The sequence below is a fragment of the Mustela erminea genome, chromosome 16 (assembly GCF_009829155.1).
Source record: "Mustela erminea isolate mMusErm1 chromosome 16, mMusErm1.Pri, whole genome shotgun sequence".
Lineage (NCBI taxonomy): Eukaryota > Metazoa > Chordata > Mammalia > Carnivora > Mustelidae > Mustela > Mustela erminea.
In genome coordinates, this window is record NC_045629.1 from 25,767,826 (window position 1) to 25,792,651 (window position 24,826).

Here is a 24,826-nt window from a genome sequence, read left to right on the forward strand (position 1 = left end):
GCCTTCGGCTCAGGTCATGATCTCAGGGTCCTGGGATCGAACCCCGCATCGGGCTCTCTGCTCAGTGGGGAGCCTGCTTTCTCCTCTCTCTCTGCCTGCCTCTGCCTACTTGTGATCTCTGTCTGTCAAATAAATAAATAAAATCTTTAAAAATAATAATAATAATAATAATTATGTCAATAAAAATGAAAGCATTAGAATCAGTGAATTAAAATCAACTCAAGCTGCTTTTCTCAAAGTTATTATTACTAACCTGGCATTAGATTCTATTTGTTCATGCCCTGCTCTTCTTACATTATTTATATTTGGCATCAGATTTCAATTTCCTTTTCTGCACTGTCTTTACCAGGTTTAGGTAACAATGCTTTATAAAGAGAATCTAGAAATTCCCCCCACCTTTTCTTTTCACCTGAGTCCTTTGCTTTAAATTTATACACACTAATATTTGGAATCTCCCCTCTGTCTCTATCTCTGTCTAGTCTACTCTATATAACAGTAAGACTACCTGGTCTTTGATAATTTGGTAGACAAACTAGACTACCTCTGTGAAACAATGTGGGTCTGTTCCTTCTGTGTGAATTTATTAACTTTCTCTATTGTTTTCAATGAATATTGGTTCATTTAAGCTTTCTATTTCGAAGGGGTCAATTGTGGTACAATATTTCTTCAGGACATTATCTGTGTCATCCAGGCTTTCAAATATATGTGTACAAAGGTCTGTGTAAAGTAGTCTCTTATAATTTGTTAAGATTTTTCTCTGTTCTAATTTCCTTTGTCATTTCTATCTTAATCTTCATTACTTCTTTCTCTGTACTTTCGTTTATTTTTTGAACTAGCTTTTATGATGTTGAGCTAATCTACGCAAGAGCAGTGTCTTTTCATTTACTGAAGTGTACTTTGTCTTTCAAGAGTACTCCAAAATATTCTACAAGTATTTCTGCACATATGTTCATAAGTTCATCCCTATTTTATCCCCTTCATTGTTATTACAAATTGAGTACTACCATTATATACTCTACCTAATAATTCCTTGTATATTTGAAAGCTATTGACTCTAGATGTTCATTTTACATTATGCTACCTTACTGAATTATTTTACTGTTTGAAATATTTTCTAAACTTACAACTCTAAATTATTCTCTTTTCTCTAACTGCATTAGCTCATCTGTCTAGGACAATGCTGAACAGTTTTGGAGATGGTGTGCCTCATTACCTCATTACTGATCTTGGTGTTAAAGAAGTTAAATAATCTTCTAATTTTATTTATTTGTCAGAGAGAGACCACACAAGCAGGTGGGGCACCAGGTAGAGAGAGAGGGAGAAGCAGGCATCCCGCCCAGCAGGGAGCCAGATGTGGGGCTCGATCCCAGGACCCTGGGATCATGACTTGAGCCAAAGGCAGACACTTAACTGACTGAGCCACTCGGGCATCCCAACAACCTTCTAATGCACTTTTGAGGTGTCTGCTGTAATTGACATTCTGGCATTTATCATTCTGTTATAATCATATATCCTCCTTTACTAGGCTGTGAGCTCAAGAGTAAGGACAGTGTCATCTTCACGTTCACCAGCATCTCATCTTCATGTTCACTAGCATCTCATTTCTCAAGAACTACTGACTGGCACCAACACACTGAATGAAAGTTCCAGTGAATCAGAGGAGAAAAAAAAGTGTCCCCAGACAAGAATCTGGAACTGAGAGGTGGTGTTAAAATTGGCTGGACCACTTCACACTCATTACGATGGCCATTATCAAAAAATCAGAAAACAGTAAGTTTGGCAACCATGTGGAGAAATGAGAACCCTTGTATAAAGCCAAATTTGGAATGTGGATTTTATTTTTAAACTAGAAATTTGTCTACAAAATATAGGAATGTTTTTGTTCTGGCATTCCATCTCCCCGCTTGCCAACTTCAGATTACACTAAACATTAGATTCAATACCACTGCTAAAAATAAGGCACATCTTACCCATTGTGCCCTAGGCTAGCTAAGTCAGTGCCTGTGTCCATCTTCAGCTACTCACTGGATACTTCTGCATCTCATTTTACCTACTCCTGTCTTTAGGCCTTCTTCTAAAGCATGCCTAGCACCTAAGGCACTGACCCATCCTTGGACTGACTAAACTTGCTTCTATTAATAAACAATTTGAGGGCACCTGGGTGGCTCAGTGGGTTAAGCCTCTGCGTTCAACTCAGGTCATGATCCCAGGGTCCTGGGATCAAGTCCCACGCATCAGACTCTCGACTCAGTGGGAAGCCTGTTTCTCCCTCTCTCTCTTCCTGTCTCTCTGCCTACTTGTGATCTCTGCCTGAGATCTCTGCCTGAGATCTCTGCCTGAATAAATAAATAAAATCTTTAAAAAATAATAAAAAATAAAACATTTGAAAGTAAAGCTGTGGAGGGTAAAGTGTCTTTATCCATCACCTTTCATGTGTCTGAAACCTTCGTGAAACCTTCGTTAATTTTCTACTCCGTCTATTGTTAGAGTTGCCAGAGCCTCAGTGCAATTGATCAGGTGGCTTTTAGGGGAAAATGTTCCTTGAAACCTAATTTAGAACTATTTATGAGGTGCACTGTTCACTATAATTAAAAAGAGCTTTTATGGGCTATCTTGGGAACTCTGCCACCATTTGCCACAATCTTTCTATGAGAAATACATTCTAAGTTTCCAGTAACCAACATAAGAACAAACTTTGGAACATGGCCTATTTTGATGCTCACCCAAAATCTTGCCCAGAATTTATGAGACACAATATTCCATTTCCAAGAAATCCTATTATTGCAGAAACCTCTACAAACATGTAACATAAACTCTTATTATTAATAGTCACAGCACTTGCATCAAAAACCATACTTAAATTTCTTTCAAAATCCAATTAACATTAAAAACTTCACAAACCTTTTGCTAAAAATCAACAGTTGAAAAAAACATACAAAAAATGACTGAATATTAAGAAAAAACACCTGGTAGATAATGTTTTCCACTTCATAAAGAAACTCTACAAGATAATGAGAGGACAGAATTTTTCAAATTTCTCAGAGCTAAGACTAGCAACCTGTTTAAATTCTCTTTGCACAATTCTGAAATAGAAAGCCCACTCATCTATATGTCACATGTCACATCAACGAAGTCTTCACAAACTGAACTATCATTGTGTCCAGATTTTTTTTTAAGATTTTATTTATTTATTTGACAGAGAGAGAAAGATCACAAGTGGGCAGAGAAGCAGGCAGAGAGAGAGGGGGAAGCAGGCTCCCCGCTGAGCAGAGAGCAGATGCAGGGCTCAAACCCAGGACCCCAAGATCATGACCCAGGTGGAAAACAGAGGCTTAACCCACTGAGCCACCCAGGGGACCCTGTCCAGATATTCTTTTTAAACACAAGTAAATAAGCATTGCTAAAGGAAGATAATCTGAACTACACAAAAGAAACATTTGTGACATAGCACTCCTTCAAACATAAAGGGAACTAAATATTGTACTTGTTTTTCAGAGGATGAACAACAGATTAATAAATTAGTCTCAAACAAAAGAATAGAGAATGCTGCTTCCCATAATTAGGACAAAAATTGTTGGAATTTTAAAAACAAATATGTGACTAGAAAGATCACTTCTTGCAAAATATTATGAATATAGCATTTATTACATTTAAGTCCAGGATGCATTTTCCTAAAGAATCATGATAAACTTGGAGAAGAGGACTTAACAGTAATAATCCTTTTGGTGCTACTTTCTTTATATTCACCTTTACAGAGAATAATTTTTAAACTTCCAGCATAAAAAACTCCGAAAAGATTCTCAAGAGAATTACAAAAGTAAGTGGCCAAATAAAATAAGACCATCAACCCAGAATTATAAAAAGTTATTTTTAATTTAAAGATTGGCTTTACTTACTTCTGCCTTGTTTTGTTTTGTTTTGTTTTGTTTTAGGGGGATATGGAAAATGTTAAACTGTGTGACGTGTAAAAAGTTTTCTTACTTATTAAACTTAGAGATAATTTAAACAGTCTCTAATATAAAATTAAATGGTGAGTCCTGGGCTTGCCTGACTGCCTTTAAGAGCAAAACAAAGGAGTCTGGAGTTCTAAATTTGTATCATGGGAAATTTTGTTACAAGTTGTTAGTCCTTGAATACTAATTCAGTGGCAAGAAAACACAGACTAGCCATTCCTTGGAAATAAAAGTGAAAAAGTTGAAAGATCAAAGGTGAAATGGATGGCTATCAAGCTATGTGACAAGACAGAAGAGGTATGTGTATAAATGCCACAAATAATTAATTTTTATTAATTAACTTTCTGAGGCTTGTGTTTAAATCTCAAATTAATAACTGCTGATGTGCACAGTTCTCTAAGGGAGAAATGACTTTCTGGGCTGCAATGGCAGTATCATTCCAGGATCAACTAAATTCCAACAAAAGGCCAAACGTATGCATATTTATTTTATGGAATCAGTCATTCCTTCTATAAAATGAATACTTAGAAATGGTAACAGAATCATGCCTGGTTTTTTTTTAATTGCGCAGAAGTGAATTATTAAAAAACCTCTCAAAATAACAATGTCCTAGGACAAATACTCTATTTAAATATTTAAATTCTTTTTAAGGAATTACAAACACTATGATAAAGTTTGGTAACAGGCCATGTGTAGTCACAGGAGTCTCATATTTAATCCTTAAAACAACACTATAAGGAAGCATAATTTATTCTCCCCAACTTATAGATGAGTTAACTGAGAATTAGAAGTTGAATAACCTGCACAAATCCACACAGCCATCATCTCAACTCCAAAACTTGTACTTACAACTAGACTATATTATCTGTAATATAATAAAGGCTGACAATTAAATAACATTTATTGAACAGAGGCAAAAGCTAACCAATTTATAGACATATCATTTTATCCTCAGTCTATGAGGTAAATATTATTTTTGCCTCTAGTAAAATATTTACAATGGTTTCAGAGAAATGCTTGAGACGCAAAAACCTGATGCTTTCTTCAACACATTTTTAGCTTCAGTACTACAAAATATGTATTTTTTTTAAAATACATCAACTTTAAAAAAAAAAAAAACCCTCAGCTTGGGGCACCTGAGTGGCTCAGTTGTTTAAGCGCCAACTCTCAGTTTTTGGCTCAGGTCATGACCTCGTGGGTTGAGCCCCATTGGGTTCTGTGCTCAGTAGGGTGTCTGCTTAAAGATTCTCTTCCTGGGGCGCCTAGGTGGCTCAGTGTTAAAGCCTCAGGTCACGATCTCAGGGTCCTGGGATCGAGCCCCGCATCGGGGAGCTTCCCCCTCTCTATCTGCCTGCCTCTCTGCCTACTTGTGATCTCTGTCTGTCAAATAAATAAATAAAATCTTAGGGAAAAAAAAGATTCTCTTCCTTTGCCAGCCATCCCTCAGCCCCTGACTCATACACTCTCCCTCACTCTCTCTCTCTCAAATAAGTAAATAAATCTTAAAAAAAAAAATCTCAGCTTTATTGAGATAAAATTTGCAAGTAATGAACTGAGCCTATTTTAAGCTCACAGTTAATAAGTTTTGACATAGACTTGTATAACACTAACTAAAATCAAGGTATAGAACATTTCTATCACCCCAAAAGTCTTGTAGAAAAAAATCCCCACCTTCAGATCAAGGCAATCAATGAATTGCTTTCTGTCACCACGGGATTGGTTTTGCTGGTTCTAGAATGTCACAAAAATAGAATCTTAGAGTATATACGTATGTATCTAGCTTCTTTTGTACAGCATAATGTTTTTCAGATTTGTCCATATTGTTGCTTGAATCAAACGTTTTACTACTGAGCAATATTCCATGACACAGCTAGTGGTTTAGGTGGTGGATATTGGGGTGCCTGGATGGCTCAGTGGGTTAAGCGTCTGCCTTTGGCTCAGAACATGATCTGGGAGTCCCAGGATGGAGCCCTGCATCAGGCTCCCTGCTGGGTGGGAAGTCTGCTTCTCCCTCTCCCTCTGCTGCTCCCCTTGCTTGTGCTCTCTCTTGCTCGCTCTCTCTCTCAAATAAAATCTTACCAAAAAAAAAAAAAATGTACATGGACCCATTATTAGGTCCTAGTAATATTAGGATATTATCAGGACCATTATAAAGACAGACGCTACAAACATTCATATACAAGTCTTTGAATGATCACATTTTTTCATTTCTCTTAGGTAAACACCAGAAGTAGAATAACTGCATTAGCATGCATTTAATTTATTAAAAAGTAACAAACCATGACAAAACAGTCATACAACAACAACACAAGAGAGTTCCAGATGTCCTGCCACGACACTTGGTATTGCCCATCTTTCTAAATTTTAACTATGGCTTTAAGTTGCACTTCCCTGAGAATTATTTCAAGCATCTTTCACAGGCTTATCCGTCATTCTTAACCTCTACTTTGCTCATGTTGGTCTTAATTTATTTTTAAAGATTTTATTTAGTTATTTGACAGAGAGAGACAGCACAAGTAGGCAGACAGGCAGAGAGAGAGGGGGGAAGCAGGCTCCCTGCTGAGCACAGAGCCTGATATGGGACTTGATCCCAGGGCCCTGAGATCATGACCTGAGCCAAAGGCAGGGGTCTTTAACCCACTGAGCCACCCAGGCACCCCTTAACTGAGATTTAAGTATTTGTTTATATACTCTGGATACAAATCCTTTGTCAACATATGTATTACAAATGTTTTCTTCCAGTATATGTTCTACTTTCTCATTTTTTAAACAGTGACTTTCAAGTATAAGAAGTTTTAAATTCTGATAAAGTTTGATTTCTCATTTTTTTATGATTTATGCTTTTCACGTTCCCTTGTGTTTAGCTATCTCTGAAGTGGCAAAGTATTTTCTTCTGTGAATTATGATTCATGCTTTTTGAGTTCTATAAAATCTTTGCCTATCTCCAAAGTAACAATGTATCTTCTCCTGAAAAGTTACAGCTTTAACTGTTATATATAGGTCTATGATCCATTTCTAATTAATTTTTGTCTATGGTGTGAGGTAAGGGTTGAGGATCATTTTTTTCCCATCTGGATATCCAGTTGTTTTACCACTATTCAATGAAATGCTATCTTTTGCCTATTAGCATCTTTGTTCATTTTGGGGGAAAAAAACCAAATTGACTATATATGAGTGGGTCTATTTCCTGACTATTTTCCAGGGATCAAGCAAACTTCTCATGTAAAGAACCATTCAGTAAATACTTGCGGCTTTGCAAGCCATACAATCTCTGTCATACCTACCCAACTCTGCTGCTATAGCATGACAGCAACTCAAGACAATACATAAACAAATGTAAATGTTTTGATAAAACAAAATCTTTTTTTTTTTTTAAAGATTTTATTTATTTGTCAGAGAGAGGGAGATAGAGTGAGCGAGCACAGGCAGAGTGGCAGGCAGAGGCAGAGGGAGAATCAGGCTCCCTGCCGAGCAAGGAGCCGGATGTGGGACTCGATCCCAGGACGCTGGGATCATGACCTGAGCTGAAGGCAGCCGCTTAACCAACTGAGCCACCCAGGCGTCCCGATAAAACAAAATCTTATCTGTGCTCCAATGAAACTTTATTGACACTAAAATTTCAATTTCATCTAAATTTCATGTGCTATGAAATCTCATTTTTAAAATTTGTTTCCTAGCCATTTAAAAATGTAAAAATCATTCATAGATTGTAGGCCAATAGAAAAATAGGCTGGCCAGCCTAAGTCCGTGACCCAGTTTGCCAACCTCTGTTCTATTTTGTTCCACTTATCCGTATATCACTCCCCATGCCAATATTTTACTGCCTTGATTACTGTAACTTTATAACAAGTCTTAGAATCAGGGTATACGAGTTCTCCAAATTTGTCTATCCTCTTCAAAACTCTCTGGCTATTGCAGTGCCTTACATCTCCACACAATTATTAATATTATAAACTTTACACACACACACACAAAAACCCTATGATTTCGATGGGGATTGCACTGCAGCTTTATCTTTGAAATAATTGACATTTTAACTATATCAAGTCTTCTTTTTCTGAAAAATATTTTTTAGTTATCAGTATACAGATTGTGGACATAGTCTGTTAGGTTTAATCCTGAGTATGCCATACTTTGTGCTATTTTAATGTTCCAGTTGTTCATTATTATTAAATAGAAATTCTTCGATTTTTTGTACATTGATCTTGTATCCTATGACCTTATCAATTCACTTATTTCAGTACCTTTCCCTTTTTGAGTTCTTAGAATTTTCTAATCATGGTGTTTGCATACAAAGACAGTCTTATTTCTTCTTTCCCCATATTATCCCCCATTTATTTCTTATTATTCTAGAATTCTAGAATACAAGGCCAATGCTAAATGGAAGTGGTAACATGTATTTTGTTCCTTATTTTATAAGTATTCAATCTTTTGCCACAATACATAACATCAGCTAGAGGTTGTTTAGAAAAAGTCCCTTAGCACATTAAGAGAATTACTTTTCATTTCTAGTGTGAGGAGTCTATATTCTGAATGAGTGTTGACTTTCATCAAATGCTTTTTCTGTGTCTGTAAGATGCTCATATTTTTTCCTTTATTCTATTAATATGGTTAATGCTTTCCTAAGATAAACTCCCTTTAATATATTATTGTATTAATTATATATTATAATTATATATACATGTAATAATTATATTGATATACTGTTATTAAATTTTGCTGAGTTTAATTTGCTAATATTTTGTTAAGGATTTTTCCATCTGGGATCATGAAGCATACTGATCTCAAGTTTTCTTTTCTTCTAAGGTCTTTGTCTAGTTTTGGTTTCAGATAATGCTGGCCTCATAAAATTAGTTGGGAAGTGTTTCTTTCTCCTGTTTTCTGAGATACTGATATTATTTCTTCCTTTAATGTTTGACAGAATTTATTAGTGAAATCATCTGAGATTTGGGTTTTTTTGAGAAAAAGTATCTCATACAAATTTAACTTCTTCAAGTTACTGAGGGGTTTTTTTGTATTTGTTTTGTTTTTGCTTTCTGTCTAATATTCTCTGTGACATCTCCTTTGGTCCATGAGTTATTAAGTTTGATGTTTAATTTCCAAATATTTGTAGAATTTCCAAATATTTTATCACTTTTATTTCTAACTTAATCCCTTTGTAATCAGAGAACATAGTCTGTATTATTTCAATTCTCTTGAATTTATTGAGAATTGTCTTACAGCAGAGCATATCATCTATCGTGGTGAATGTTCTATGTATGCTTATAAGAATGCATATTCTAATGCTGTTATTAGATAGGGAGGTCCAGAACACTGGTTGACAGTGTTATTGAACTCTACAGCTATCTTAGTCAGCTTGGCCTGCCATAACAAAATACCATGTTTAAGGTGGCTTAAAGAACAGAAATTTATTTTCTCACAATTCCAGAGGCTGGAAGTCTAAGATCAAGGCGCTAACACAGTCAGTTTCTGATGAGAGCTCTCTTCCTGGCTTATAGACAACCAACGTTATGTCCTCACCCAGCAAGGGCAGGGGATATGCGGAGTAGAGAGCCAGGTATCTGGTATCTGTTCTTAAAACAGCACTAAGTTCATCATTCACCCTTCTGACATATTGAAACCTAAATACCTCCCATAGGCTCTATAACCAAATACCATCACATTTCAGGTTAGGGCTTCAACATATGAATTTGGGGCGTACGTAATTCAGTCCACGCCAGTGCCTTAGTTTTCTTATTTTTCTGTCTAGTTATTCTAAGGCCTGCTAGTAGGTGGGTAGTAGGTTACTAGGTAACCATTGTAACGGTTATGTCTTCTTGATGATGTTACCCTTTCATCATTGGTAATTTATTTTTGATAATACTTCTTGTTCTAAAATCTACTTTGATATAAATAGAGCCATTCCAGCTTTATTTTGTGTTTGCATGAAATATCATTTTCCATCCTTTTAGCCAACCTGTGTCTTTATATTGAAAGTGGATTTCTTTACATACTATGTAGTTGTATTTCCTGTTCTTTTATCAAGTCTGACATTCTCTAACTAAAGCATTTAAACTTTTTACATTTAGGGCGCCTGGGTGGCTCAGTGGGTTAAGCCGCTGCCTTCGGCTCAGGTCATGATCTCGGGGTCCTGGGATCGAGTCCCGCATCGGGCTCTCTGCTCAGCAGGGAACCTGCTTCCCTCTCTCTCTCTGCTTGCCTCTCTGTCTACTTGTGATCACTCTCTGTCAAATAAATAAATAAAATCTTTAAAAAAAAAAAAAAAAACTTTTTACATTTAACATAATTACTGATATGGCTGGGTTCAAATCTATCATCTTGTTTTCTATTTATCCCATGTATTCCTTACTCCTTTTTTCTCCCTATTTTCTGCTTTTAGATCATATTTTTTATTCATTTTACAGCCCCCATTGTATTCTTAACTATTTTTTTTTTTTGCTCTCCATCAATATACATCTTTAACTTAACACAACTTCCCTTTACATCTTATTATAGCAGTTGATGTATAACGTAAGAGACTTACCTAAGTTTTCTAGGTGTTTATAGTGGGAGGATAAATCTGGTCCCAGTTATAGGCAGAAGCATAAGGCCCCAAAATGTTTTTAATAATTTTATTTTTGTCTAATATTCAGGGAAACAGATGTTGGGGAACTTTCCTTTATTTTATATTTCACCTCAAAGAAAAAAGGTGTATTTCTATTTCATAAAATGAAATGTGTCATATCTTATCTTATCAAATAAGTAAGAGTTGCAATGAGTTTCCCTATAAAGAGTTACAATGGCAGGGCGCCTAGGTGGCTCAGTGGGTTAAAGCCTCTGCCTTCAGCTCAGGTCATGATCCCAGGGACCTGGGATCAAGCCCCTCATCAGGCCCTCTGCGCAGCAGGGAGCCTGCTTCCCTTCCTCTCTCTCTGCCTACTTATGATCTCCGTCTGTCAAATAAATAAATAAAATCTTAAAAAAAAAAAAAAAAGTTACAATGTCCACTAGTTCTTATCCTTAATTATAAATACTGCCTGCCTAAGAGAAGAGCTTTTGGCCCAGAACTAAATCCTTCATTTGCCTGAAATCATTTACCTTACTCTCTTTAAAGGTGTGTACTTGGCTGACCTTTTCCTGTTAGGGGACAGCATATGAAACCAACATATTTATAGGATAAGAAAGGTCAAGTATTAGTGATTTTATATGGCTTAACCTCTCATTTATCAGTTAGCCACTAGCCTTAGAATACTAACCAGTGTGAACTCACCAAGTCTGTAGTATGTTGTTTTATTAGTATACAAGCACCATCTGGTGGCAGAAAGCAAAATTGTAGGTTTCTCCTGTTTATACCACTACTGTTACAAATACATTGTTTTTCAACTGCTCTACTTTCCAACATGTTTTTTAATAGTGCATTATAAACTACTGATGGACACTTAGATTGACAGTTTGAATTGTACACCTAAAACTAACACTGTATGTTAACTATACTGGGATTAAAATTAAAAACTTAATTAAAAAAAAAGTTTGAACAAGCTCAAAATAAACAGCACACCAACACACTGGCAGCTAGTTATTAGCTTATATAACAAACTTAGAAATACAGTATTTCAAAAACTAAAATCTTGATTATTTCTAGTTTCATTAATAACATAATGAAATAAAATCAGTGCAGATACTTCTAAAAATTTCCTTCACCCTATCAAATTTCCACTGGTAGCTACAGCTGTCCGGAAAGTTCTTTCCAAGTCTAACAGAGGGTAGACCATGAAAATTCAAGTAGCTACCTGGCTCTGCCCAATGGAACAAGTAACCTCAGCAAAACAGTCCTCCTTTCTCGTTTAACTTACTATGACTCATACCAAACATCTTAACAGAAGTAACTTTACTAACCTGGCTACAAGTGACTGGACCAGGAATTGGATACATTAGTAAACAAATATTGTCTTGACACAAAATATACCAACCACACCTGAGGATGGAGGTGCTTAGCAGGGGAGCATGCCACCCAATTTTTCCAAATCAAATAATGACAAACTGGCATAACCAAATCCTTTTGGGAAGGAAGTATAAATCCTAGATGAACAAACAACAGATTGATCATTCAAACTTAGGTTGAATCCTAAACAATGTCATTTTCTGCAAGATGCATTCTGATGTGTAAGCTTCAGGGACACTCTAGACCCTGAAGTCCCTCTTCACATGTGCACTTCCAAAAAACCTTCAAAGTCAAAGCTGATCTTCCCATACCCTCCACTAAGGCTTTGAAGAGTAATAAAATGGACCCCTCCTAAGTATCTCATAGGCAATTTAAACTCAACATAGTCAAAACAGAATTCCTCATGTTTCCAAAGACCCACTCCAACTCCTCATGGTGGACAATATTACTAGTGATCCAGATATGTGAAAGTTATCTTAATCCTCCACCGCCCCGGTCAACCAATCAACCCCCAAGTGCTATCAAGTCCATCTTCTAAATATCTGGACACTGCCCTCCCCTCCATCTTCACAGTTCCAGGTTCTCATTACCTTAGGTCCGAATTACAACATCCTGTAATTCATCTTTCTCCCTTCAATTTTAAGCCTATCCAAACTATTTTCCCACATACTGCCAAAGCAACATGCCTAAAACAGATGCCCAATTATTTTATCCCCCGCTCCCAATCACCTTCAGGACAAATCTAAACCTCTTCCCAAGGCCATTTGAGGACATCAGATCAGTACCCTGCCTGAGCTTCAGCTTTTCATTCCAGATGTACCAAATTCCTTGCACCTCCATAATGAACTGAACTTCTCAGGATTCCCTGAAGTTGTTCCCAAAAACTGATTTGCTTTTCCTTCTCTTCTTCACCTGGCTAATACCTCATTAACCTTGAAGATTCAGTTCAAGTGTCAGTTCCTTCTGGGAGGCTTCTCTCAGTCCCCAGTCTGAGGGAGGCATTTGTCCTCAATGTCTCCATAGCACCATATGGTCACATCTATCTCTCTGTTACTATTTCTCTGCAATATTTTCATCTACCTGAATAGACTGGCTTTCATCAACGTACCTACTCCTAACACAACATGTGGCAAAGAGGAGGCATTCAGTGAATATTTGCTAAGTCCTTTCATTTGGTCTTATTATCTCTACTTAGCAAATGAGGAAACTAAGGGAAGTCTACTACCTTGCCCAAAACCACACAGCTAAAAGCATCACGATGAGGATTTGAACTGAATGTTCTGATTGTAATGGGAATGACTTTCCTTCAGAATCTTTGCCTTCAGGGAACCATTCATTTAAAAACAAAAACAAGGGGCGCCTGGGTGGCTCAGTGGGTTAAAGCCTCTGCCTTCGGCTCAGGTCATGATCCCAGGGTCCTGGGATCCAGCCCCACATCGGGCTCTCTGCTCAGTGGGAAGCCTGCTTCCTCCTCTCTGCCTGCTTGTGATCTCTCTCTGTCAAATACATAAAAAATAAAAAATAAAAAATAAAAATAAAATAAAAACAAAAATAAAAACAAAACACCTGTGCTCTGCAAGCAGCTTGGATGGGATTACTTCCTGTTTCTCCAGGCTGGGCACAAACCCAAGCATGGCCAATTAAAGTATTCCCTCACACCACATCCAGTCTGAATGACAAAGAGATGGACAGTCTCCTCAAAGTCTGTCTTGGGACTTAAGAACTATACAAAAATGTCTTCCTTCTCTGCTACTACAAGTCTAAGGACTATGTAGCAGGAGGTACAGTGAAAGGAAAGTGAACTTTGAAAAAGAAGTCAAGCAGAGGAAAAATGAGACAAGAGTTAAAAGGAGAAGAAAATGAGGGAAAAGAAGACTAAAGCCCTATATTCAACCATGCCTGACGATCTCCCCAAGAGACCTCTCAGTTACATATGGCAAAAATCCCCATTTTCACACAGTGTAGTTTGCATTGTGGGCCTTTGGCCATCTGCATCAGCAGACTGGGGACATTCTGGCCACTAGCCAAGCAGTAATGCTTCCTGCATCTGCACATACACAAAACTAATAAACTGTCTATGGGAAGCCTGATTTCAGCCATTCTGTTCTTAGGATCATGTATATCATTTTTTATAACCAAGACAGGAGAACAAAAACATAAAAGGTTCTCTAACCTTTATAACTTACACTTTGTGATATAATTTTTGTAGCTTTCTTCTTTATATCTGTTAGTGAACAGTGCTCCAAATGAGAAAGGAAAAGATATAACTGGATATATTCATTTTCAAACATCTTAGGTGTAACAAAGAGAGACAGGCACACTTCCAAGTCCAGGTTGCACCCAGATTTTGTTCATGGATAAATCTTTTTTTCCCCCAGCCATCAAAAACCAGGGCAATGAAGGGGCAGTGCTTTCTTCAAGTGCCTCCTTAATCCTTCGAATGAATTTAAGTCAAGAAGCCTCATCAGGAAAAAACAGAATTTAGGGGCGCATGGGTGGCTCAGTCAGATAAGCTTCTGACTCCTGGTTTCGGTTGAGGTCACGATCTCATTTCCCTGTGTTGGGCTCCATGCTCAGAGCAGAATCTGCTTCAGATTCTTTCTCCCTCTCTCTCTGCTTCTCCCTCGCTCATGCTCTCCCATTCTCTCTAAATAAATAAATAATCTTAGAAAAAAATATAGGATTTCATAAAAATATATATTTCTTTTAAAAAACCAGCATAGTGATACCTAATTATTACTTACTATTATTTTAAGTAGAAAATGAAAAGACCTTTTTATAAATCCCTCTAAATGATATCTGTTTCTTGGACTTTTTAATAACCTTTCATTCCCTGCCTTATTAAGAAGCTACAGATTTAAAAAAAACAAAAAACAAACAGCTACTGATTCTAATCTAAAGTCTGACAAGGAGAGTCTGGAGTCTGACAAGGAGAAAAGCATCTCCTTCGATCTTTGATTCCAAATTCCCTGTGACGCATTCATCTGTAGATTGTCATCTGTAGATTAAGGTCATATATGAATTCCTAATTTTTTAAGTATTTTTTTAAAGATTTATTTATTTTTATGTGACGGAGAAAGGCAGTGAGAGCACAAGTGGGGGAAGCGGCAGGCAGAGGCAGAGGGAAAGGCAGGCTCCCCACTGAACAGAAAGCCAGACATAGGGCTCAATCCCAGAACCCCAGGATCATGACTCAAGCTTAAGACAGCCACTTAACTGATTGAATCCCCCCAGACACCCCATGTGAATCCTAATTTTCACAGCTTAATGAGTAAAGGTTAGGTTGCCCTTCTGTGAGCAGAGCTTTTCAGTTGAAACATGGCTTGGCAGCTTACCAGTACTTTCCTATTTTATTTTTACCTTTTTTGTGATTTGCAGGATATTCTCAAGACTCTCCAACAACCTGAAAGCAAAGTCCACTTTATCCATTAAGTGGGAATGGCCTCTTAGTGGCACAACCTCTTAGAGAAGTCAAAACATGACAACCATTGAATCAGATATTGAAACCAGAAATTGCCAACAAAGGAAAAATATCAACATTCTTAACAGAAGACCTACAATAGGAAAAAAAAAAAAAAAAAGTCAAACCATATGACCCTGTCGCATTCTCATATACCAACTACTCTCCTCCTTGGTTCACTCTTTTCCAGACATACTAATCTCCTGGAGAAGATATCAACATGCGTGGCACATTCCTACCTTGGGGGCTTTGCACTTGCTGTTTGTTCTGCTTGGAATGTTCTCTCCTCTCGTGATATACACACTACTTACTCCCTCTCTTCCATTAGGTATTTATTGAAAGTCACCTTCTCAATGAATAACCACCTCTTAATGACTGCCTTAGAACAAGAGTTCTGTAATAATGATCCACAGAGATTATTGTCAGACTTTTCATTGCTTTAGCACCAGATTCCTTTCATTTAAAAGTAATAAATCCACTAATCAAAACTCCAGGAAGATTTCAATAAAAAACCACAGATATCAAAATATAATAAATATTTAAATATCCTTATGAGCCTATTCATTATAGTACATTAAAAGTAAAATATTTTGATAGGCAAGGTGTTCCTAACTCAGGTGACCAAATAGATCTACTGTGCTTAAGTGGGCAAACAGTTTTATTTATATTAGGTAACCTCAGGCTTGAGAAAGGCAATAGGTATGTTATACAGAAAAAGAGAAAGTGAAGCAACTAGAAGAGAAATGTTATATCCTTCTTGCCACCCTTATGGCATGGACAGCAGGTTGAGAGCTGACAAGCTTGCCACTGGATGCTCCAGTCAGGAGACACTGTCAAAGAGTATGAGAACGGAACATCCCAGGGAGTCAAAGCAAGTTCAGGATCCAGGTCAAGAGAGCAAGGAAGAGATGGTAAATATTCTGTGGCAGTTACCTGACAGGAAAAAAATGGACTACATGTCTCCAATTGCAGGTTTTGGCAGGGCAGGAAAGAAAGGTCTCAGCTATCTGGTGGACAAGGGACATCATCACAAAGACCAGAGGAGCTCAGAGGACAATACAGGACACCCACACAAAGGTGAGGGTCCCTCTGTTCCTACCAAGACAACACAGTAAATTCCCCCAGACACACCTGGGAGAAAAGGGGGAGAAGCAGAAGTCTAAGAAGACTGTCCTCATTTTTCTTAGAAAACCTACACAATAATGTTTAAAGAAACCATTTACAATCTGAACAGGACTAAGTTTTAAATTGTAAATACACCACTGCCGAACAAGACACCGAAAGGCATTCTACGATGTACAGACCACATGTATTCTCACATCCAAACTGTAATGTTAGCAAATGCACAAAATGGTTTAAAACAAATGATAATTATGTGACATGACAGGGGTGTTAGCTAATACTATAAAAGCAATCATAATGCAGCATAAATGTACCAACTCAGTAGGCTGGACACCTTAAACTTGCCCAATGTTATATGTCGATTATATCTCAATAACAATATTCTTTTTAAGCATTAGCAAATATCTGATCACAAGAATTTCTCAGGCATAAAAGCAGTTAGAGAAGTCACACACACACAAACACACACACCAATATTAGGCCATATAACTTCTAAAACTGTTGCACATCAAAACAAACACAAAACTAAAAGCTAGTTTTTTCAAAGCAAGAAAATGAAACAAAACAAATTTAATGCTAATATTCCCAACACATTTGAAGACTCGCCAAGCAATGCAACAAAAATTAGCAAATTCAAATAGACAAATCAAAAAGGGCAATCAAAATATCTGAAAACTGATCAGCCCCACAAGTAATCAACAAAACCAAAATTTAAAAACATACTACCTTTTAACTATCAAACAAGACAAGTGTTTTTTTAACTCAGCATTATCAGAATGGAACAGAATATACTCTAAGTAATTAGTACAAATTTTAATGTAATTGGACAACATATTATTTTTAATCCAGTCTTCCCCTAACTGTAATCTATTTTAAGGAAATAATCAGTAATGTGAACAAAAATTTGTATGCAAAGATTGTTGAACATTATTTATAATTGTCAAAAAAGGGGGACAACTAAGATGATCAAAACAGGTACATTTTGTTTATATACTTATCAAGTATTCTTTGTTTATACCTGTTTGTATCCTTGTAAAGTATACCCTGCCAAATGAAGCATTGTATAGTCATTGAAAATGTTTTTCAAAAATCACTTAAAAATATGAAAAACAGAGGCAGCCGGCTGGCTTAGACAGAAGAGCATGCAACTCGATTTCGGGGTCATTAAGTTTGAGCTCCATGTTCGGTGTAGAGATTACTAAAAAAAAAAATAAACTTTTAAAAAATATGAAAAATGATCACTGTATCAAATTAAAAGAGGGTACAATATTGTATATATATAAGAAATGAACAGATTGGGATGTATCATGCAAAAGAACACTATTTAGATTAGAAAAGGGCAAAATCCAGATATAAGCAACAAGAATGAATCTCAAAAAAAACAAAAAACAAACACAAACAAGAAAACCATCACATGAAGTGAAAAAATCCAGACACAGAAGAGTACATACTGTATGACTCTATTCATAAGAAGTTCAATAACGTGCAAAACTGATCTATGGTGAAAGAACAACAGTTCCTCCTAGGAGGAGGTATAATGAGTGCAAACAGCTCTGAGGAAATTTTCACGGTAACAGAAACATGCAGAACCTTGACTGGGGTGGTCATCACGTAAGGACACAAACATATAAAAAGCGATCAAGTATAGATACATATATATATATATAAAAATTATAGTCATCACAATGTACATTTAAGATCTGTGCATTTTGCCATTCACATAATATACCTCCATATAGTAATGTAAAAATTGAATAGAAAGATAACTTCACTTTGGCCAACTATATGTTCAAAGAATTTTAAAAAGTGTAAAATACATCAAAATATTAAAAGTATTTAATTCTGGAATTACAAGTTATTTATATTTGCTTTTTAACATTTTGCATTTTCCACATTCTCCACAATGAGTTACATGACTTTTATAAATGATCAGGAAAAAAACTAACTTTTTGAAAAAATTCTGCCTTGCCCGTAAAGGAAAATCCTGTTACACCTGTAACTATCACAAAATTATGCAATGTGTAGAAAGACTTAGTAAATCCTTCCAACAAACTTCCTATACATTAAAAATACTCATGTCTGCAATGTATTTGGAAAAATAAAGAAAACCACTAATTAAGCTAAGTATTTTCTTGGTAAATAAACGAGCAAGTCAACTGAGAAGTCAGCACTATATCGTGGCATTATTTTAAAACATGGTCCTGCCTGCAACAAATATAGGGCTCACAGGCCTCAATAAAAACTAGTTCCTGAAAACCAGTTATTTTTTTTAATGTATTACTTTAAATATTCCTTTTGATCCTAGACTTATCTAAACTCCATGCAAAATGCCCAAGGTAAATATTCCTTACACCAAAAATAGTCCTTGAGTTTCAGAAACTTTTACAATATGTGAAAAATAATAAAAAGAACAAAACCAAAGAAGATATACAAACCTCTGATTGTACATGCCCCGAAAGTTGTAATTAGCTCTATAATTTGGGAAAGGCTTTGGATCTAATGGCCTGTAGATGGCAGGCTCTCCCCTTTTCATAGCAAGCCCATTCAGTTCCACAGTTGGAGTTATACTACCTGTTTAAAAGAAATATTGAAAGCACACAAGTGAAATATTTCCATAATAAATCACACAAGCCATACTTACATTACATGTAATTACCATGAAAGAAGGTGGGAGTTGATGGCCTGTCCGTATGATTTTCTCAGGGGTGTATAGACAAACTACATAAACAGGAAAATTGTTTCTAATGAAATCTCTCTGGAGTTTTTGCAACATTTTTTGTATATTCACGACCAAAAATTCAACTTGAAAGTCAAACTGTTTCAAAACAAAGGGAACACAAGATTCACAGATTGCTTAATTTGGATACTATAAAGAAACTATTGAACATCAGTATTATTCACCCCAGGAATAACCCAGTTATTTAATCATTAAAAACATTATCATCTGTGAATAGTTTTATATTTTGCTAATCAAGCAACTGAAATTAGCAATGAATACAGGGTCATCAGTAATTCTTAGACTTATCTCATGAAAATACATTTTGAATTTTTTCTATAACCAACAACAGAACAAAGTAAATCTACTAACACTTTCTGGAAATAATATTTAAAGATAGATACTGAAGCATTTACAGACGAAGTGATACATCTGAGGTTTCTTTGAAAATAATTCAGAGGAGAGACATGAGAAGACTCGCCACCACAAGTGGGTAACTGGTGAAGGCAATGATGGGTATGAAGATGTTCAACACCTTATTCGCTCTACTTTTGTAAAAGGCTGAAATACTGTAATACACACAGTAAATTATTACATCACGTTATTTTGAGTATCAAAAGAGGTTATTTAGTAAAACATTATGTTCCATATAACAAATAATGTTCGTAACAAATGAATTCTGTTCATAACAAAAGAATCTGAAGTTTTTATAGAAAGTAAAATTTATTTTTTTCAGTGTAAATCCTGTACTATTTTGTTGGAATTATGCCTTTTGCAACAAACATTTAAGACTCCATTCATCACATACAAAAACAGGTTCCCTCATTGCAGCAGAGAAACTGGGACTGGCAGAAAGCACCCGCGGGGGGTGGTGGAACCTGACACAAAGCACAACCAGCAGCCACATCCTTAAGCTATCCATCAAGAGTCAGTAACTGTTCACTTTGTGTCCCAGTTTCAAAGAATTTATGTGAAACCACTAAAGAGTGTAATAAGAACAGGAACTAAACCAAGGTTAAGGGGAAAAACAAAAAGCAGTAGAACGACAAAGGAGGTGGAAAAGAAAAAAGATATGCATAAGAAAAGAATGTTAAGAGACGCCTGGGTGGCTCAGTTGGTTAAGCAGCTGCCTTCGGCTCAGGTCATGATCCCAGCATCCTGGGATGGAGCCCCACATCGGGCTCCTTGCTCAACAGGGAGCCTGCTTCTCCCTCTGCCTCTGCCTGCCACTTTGACTGCCTATGCTCACTCTCTCTGATAAATAAATAAATAAAATCTTTTAAAAAAAAAAAAAAGAAAGAAAGAAAGAAAAGAAAAGAATGTTAACGTACTGAATAGTAAGTCCAATTAGTCCAAACCCCTAATTTAATACCAACACTCAGGGCAGAGGAAGAGAAAGTCACGAATAAAGGGATTATCTTCTCTTTCTTTCCTATAGTATTTTACTGAGGGATAAGTAAAATGCACAAACCTTAAGCATACAAATCTACAAATCATTACATATTGTAAACACTCAGGGACCACCATTCAGATATGAATGTTTTCATCACCCAGAAAGTTCCACCATGGCTATTTCCAGTCAATACACCCCTCCCCAGGTTACCTAATCCGACTTCAGTCATCAGAGTTTTGCCTGTTCTTCAAACCTGAATATGTACTATTCTATCTTGCTTCTTTCACTCAATATAACAATTTTGTTAAATATTTCAGTACTGTAAACATTTTTTTTAAAATCACTGAATAGGAGTCTACTGAATGGATACATCAGTTTATATATTCTTTTTTTTTTTAAGATTTTATTTATTTATTTGACAGACAGAGATTACAAGTAGACAGAGAAGCAGGCAGAGAGAGGAAGGGAAGCAGGCCCCCCGCTGAGCAGAGAGCCCGATGTGGGACTCGATCCCAGGACCCTGAGATCATGACCTGAGCTGAAGGCAGCGGCTTACCCCACTGAGCCACCCAGGCGCCCCCAGTTTATATATTCTGCTGTTGATGGGACATCGAGTTGTTTCCAGTTGGGAGCAATTAAGTCTAAAGTCACAGTGTTTAAGCAGATAAACACACTCAGTTCTCTTAGGCATGTCTCTAGCAGCAGAACTGCTACTAGATCACAGAGTCTGTTTATGGTTAGCTTTATTAGAAACTGTCTAACAGTCTTCTAGAGATCTAACACCAAAGAGCAGTCTATATCTTTTTAAGAAGTTTAAGTTTTTCTTATTTCATATAGATTGCAGTTTAATAATTAACATGTTAGTTAGCTGTTAAGATTTATGTCATTCTGCATTCTACTCTGCAACAATCATACAGACACAAATAGCTAGAAGTTCAAATGGAGAAAAAAAAGAAAAGGTAAAAAAGTTTTAAAGACCTCATCCTTTAAGTAGGGCAATAAACAGGAAACTAATGTGTCTAAAAATCATCAGTGAGGTGATTTTAATGCCCTGGTAGGATATACTATACCAAAACAGAGTTTTAAGCTAGGTAAAAGGATTGTATTCATATCATTTAAATTAATGATTTCATATAAATTCCTCATTTGAAAGTAAGGCTGCAGTCTATGTTCTCCACAGAAACGCTAGCTGATCTTCGTGAGGGAGATGGAGAAGCAGCAGACAAGTGTGAACTGTGCTGAAGAGGTTTCGACTCTGGGAGCCAAGTATCTCCACCTGTTTCAGAAAGAACTAGTTTGCCACCACGGCGTGTGCACAGCCTCTCTACTTACACAATAAGGTGTCCACGGTAAACACTTAGAGAGTAACTTCCAACTATGAGAGCCTGCAAGTAACGCTAAGTACCACTCCAGCAGGTGCGGGCAGGAGCCACGTTGCATAAAGAGGATCACGACACAGCATCCTCAGGCGTCAAAGCTGACACCGTCAACATAGAATCTGTCTCTGGTGCTTTTTTGGTAGATTAAAGGAAACTTCTGTATTTATCAGTGATAAATATAACAAGGCTAACTGGTTATATACACAAACATACGTAACTACTGTGGATTCCCATTATGTGGAAGGTGAAAGAGAAATGCAACAGCTGGTTTTCAAGGAGCTACATATTGCTAACACTCAAGGAAACAGCTTTGTAAGCAGTTAGAATAGTCCCTGGAATACAGCAGTCACTCAGTATATATTTGTTCAAAGAATGAACTGATTGATTAACCAACCAAGGCTCCTTAAAGAAATGGCTGGTGCCAGGGCCAGGATAAGGAACATATGAGATGACCTTGGAACATCTTACTGAGCCAGTGCTCAAGAATGATGAAAACAGTAGAAGACACTAAAGTCAACTGGAACCATACCCCTGGTCAAGTCTGTGACAAATTGAGAATCGAAATAAATAATGATAGATTATAAACCTGTAAGTAAAACAGGAATCCAAGAGTCTATAGTGATAGAAATAAACAAACAAAAAAAAAAATGAGGGGAAAGAGAAAATTCTAGGGTAGAATGCCAACTAATAAAGCTTTAACAAAAAACAAAAACAAAAAAAAAACTGGAATCAAAACATCACACTTTAAGAGAAAATAAGTTTCTGTTGTTTTAAGCCACATAAATCAATCAATCAATCACCCTGTGGCACTCTTCAGAGTATTACTGATTCGGAAAAGAATCGTTAGTAAATGCCAAATCTGGTAGGTGAAAGTAAGTTTCACGAGGAACAGAATGTTTATATAGTCCCAAAGTTTCTCCTCAGAAAATACTTATTAGTTCCTTATTATTTAATAAGAAAACATACTTACTAATTAACTTTACAGTAGAGAAGCCTAACAAACATACTCTTCACCAAGTGACAAAAGTCATCGCTACTGGGACAAATCAGTATCAGGTTTATCCTGATAGGTAACAGTGAACTAATAAGCCCACAACACTGGGACATTAATGCTAAAAATGCATAAAGTCATGAGGCAACTCCAGATAAACTCAATTGAGGGGCAGTCTACAAATGATGTGGCCTGTACTATTCAAAAAATGTCATGGTCATAAAAGACAAGAACTCCGAGGAACTATTCCAAATTGAAGAAGAATGAAAAGAAATGATAAATACATGACCCCAATTAGATCCTGGACCTACAAAGGATATTACTGGGACAGCCAATGAAGGAAGAATGGAGTCTTTGTGATACATGATAATACCAGATCAATGTTAACTTCCTGACAGGAGAATGGCCATGTATTCGGTAACAATACACCGAAATACTAAGGGGAATGGGACCACAGGTTTTTTTAAAATGGGAAAATTATATCAACTGGCACTCTACAACAGAGGTCTCAATACCAAAAACCATATGAAAAGGTGCTCATCCTCATTAGTTTTTAAGGAAATGAAAATTAAAACAACACTGAATTATTACCATACACGCAGAAGAACAGCTAAAATTTTTAAAGCTGAAGAGACCAAATGTTGACAAGATGTAGAGAGCTCTCACAAATTGCTAGTAGGAAAGGAAAATTATACTTTGACATGATGTATTATGTATGCATTTAATATGTGTGTATTTTTTTCAGGTATGAACTTGGAATAGGGAAAACATTTTATTTTATTTTATTTTATTTTATTTATTTATTTTTTTGGAGACAGGATTCCCTAAATTGGGACGGGGCAAAAAGAGAGGGGGGTTTTGCTCTGTTGCCCACGTTGGAGTGCAGTGGCTATTCATAAGCACAATCCCACTACTCCGATGTGTTCTATTTCCAACCTGGGCTGGTTCACCACGCTTTAGGAAACCTGGTGGCCCCTGTTCCCAAGGTCACCGTATCAGTGCTGAACTTAGTGCAGACACTCCATCAGCATGGCGTACTGCAGCCCAGGACGTCTGGACCAACTGACCTTCCTGCCTCTGCCTCCTAAGTAGCTGCGACTACATGCTGGCCGTACATCTCATGAACGTTTGGGTGGTTTTTTTGGTTTTGATTTTCATTTTTGTTTCTGTTTTGTCATCCTGACCATTTCATTGTTGAAATTAAAAAAATAAAAGAGGGCGCCTGGGTGGCTTGGCTGATTGGGCCACTGCTTTCAGCTCAGGTCATGATCCCGGAGTCCCGGGATCGAGTCCCGCATCGGGCTCCCAGCTCTGCGGGGAGTCTGCTTATCCCTCTGACCTTCTCCCCTCTCATGTTCTCTCTCGCTCTCTTTCTCAAATAAATAAATGAAATCTATAAAAAATAAAAATAAAAATAAAAAAATAAAAGATACTTTAACACAATGGTGAACAAACAGGGCAAAAGCAAATAATAAAATTTAATGTTGAGTTAAGTAGCAAGCTAAATGCTTGGGCCTCCAAATTGCTTAAAAATGGTATGTTCACAGTTTACAGCAGTTGGCTTATAGGTGAGAGAAACGTCAAAGTTTTTCCAGCTGAATGTCCAAGGAAATTCTCATTTCATAATTGCTGTTCTAATTCACTATTCAAACTGGTCAAAACTATGATAGTTTCCTTACACTGTGTCTAAAGATGGCTCAATAGTTTTCTTACCTTTCCCAATAGGTCTAGGAATAAAAGACTGTGATGTAAGAACAGCAGCTATGATACCTGTCTCATGTATGCTCACTGACTTTAGGTCTTAATCCTTATTCTGATTTGCATGAACACATGCATAACCCACGACCCAACAGTTCCTATATTAGGTACATTCCCAACAAAGATGTATACG

General features: G+C 36.7%; 1 protein-coding gene across 13 annotated transcripts in view; it reads right to left on the reverse strand.

The window, feature by feature from the left end:
- The window catches only part of STAU2 (staufen double-stranded RNA binding protein 2), a 327,264-nt gene that overhangs the window by 235,694 nt on the left and 66,744 nt on the right, over positions 1–24,826 (reverse strand). For all 13 annotated transcript variants that reach the window (XM_032316746.1, XM_032316751.1, XM_032316745.1 and 10 more), the window contains one exon: positions 18,892–19,027. In XM_032316746.1, coding sequence (XP_032172637.1) covers positions 18,892–19,027 — 136 coding nt within the window. The remainder of the gene's footprint in view (positions 1–18,891; positions 19,028–24,826) is intronic.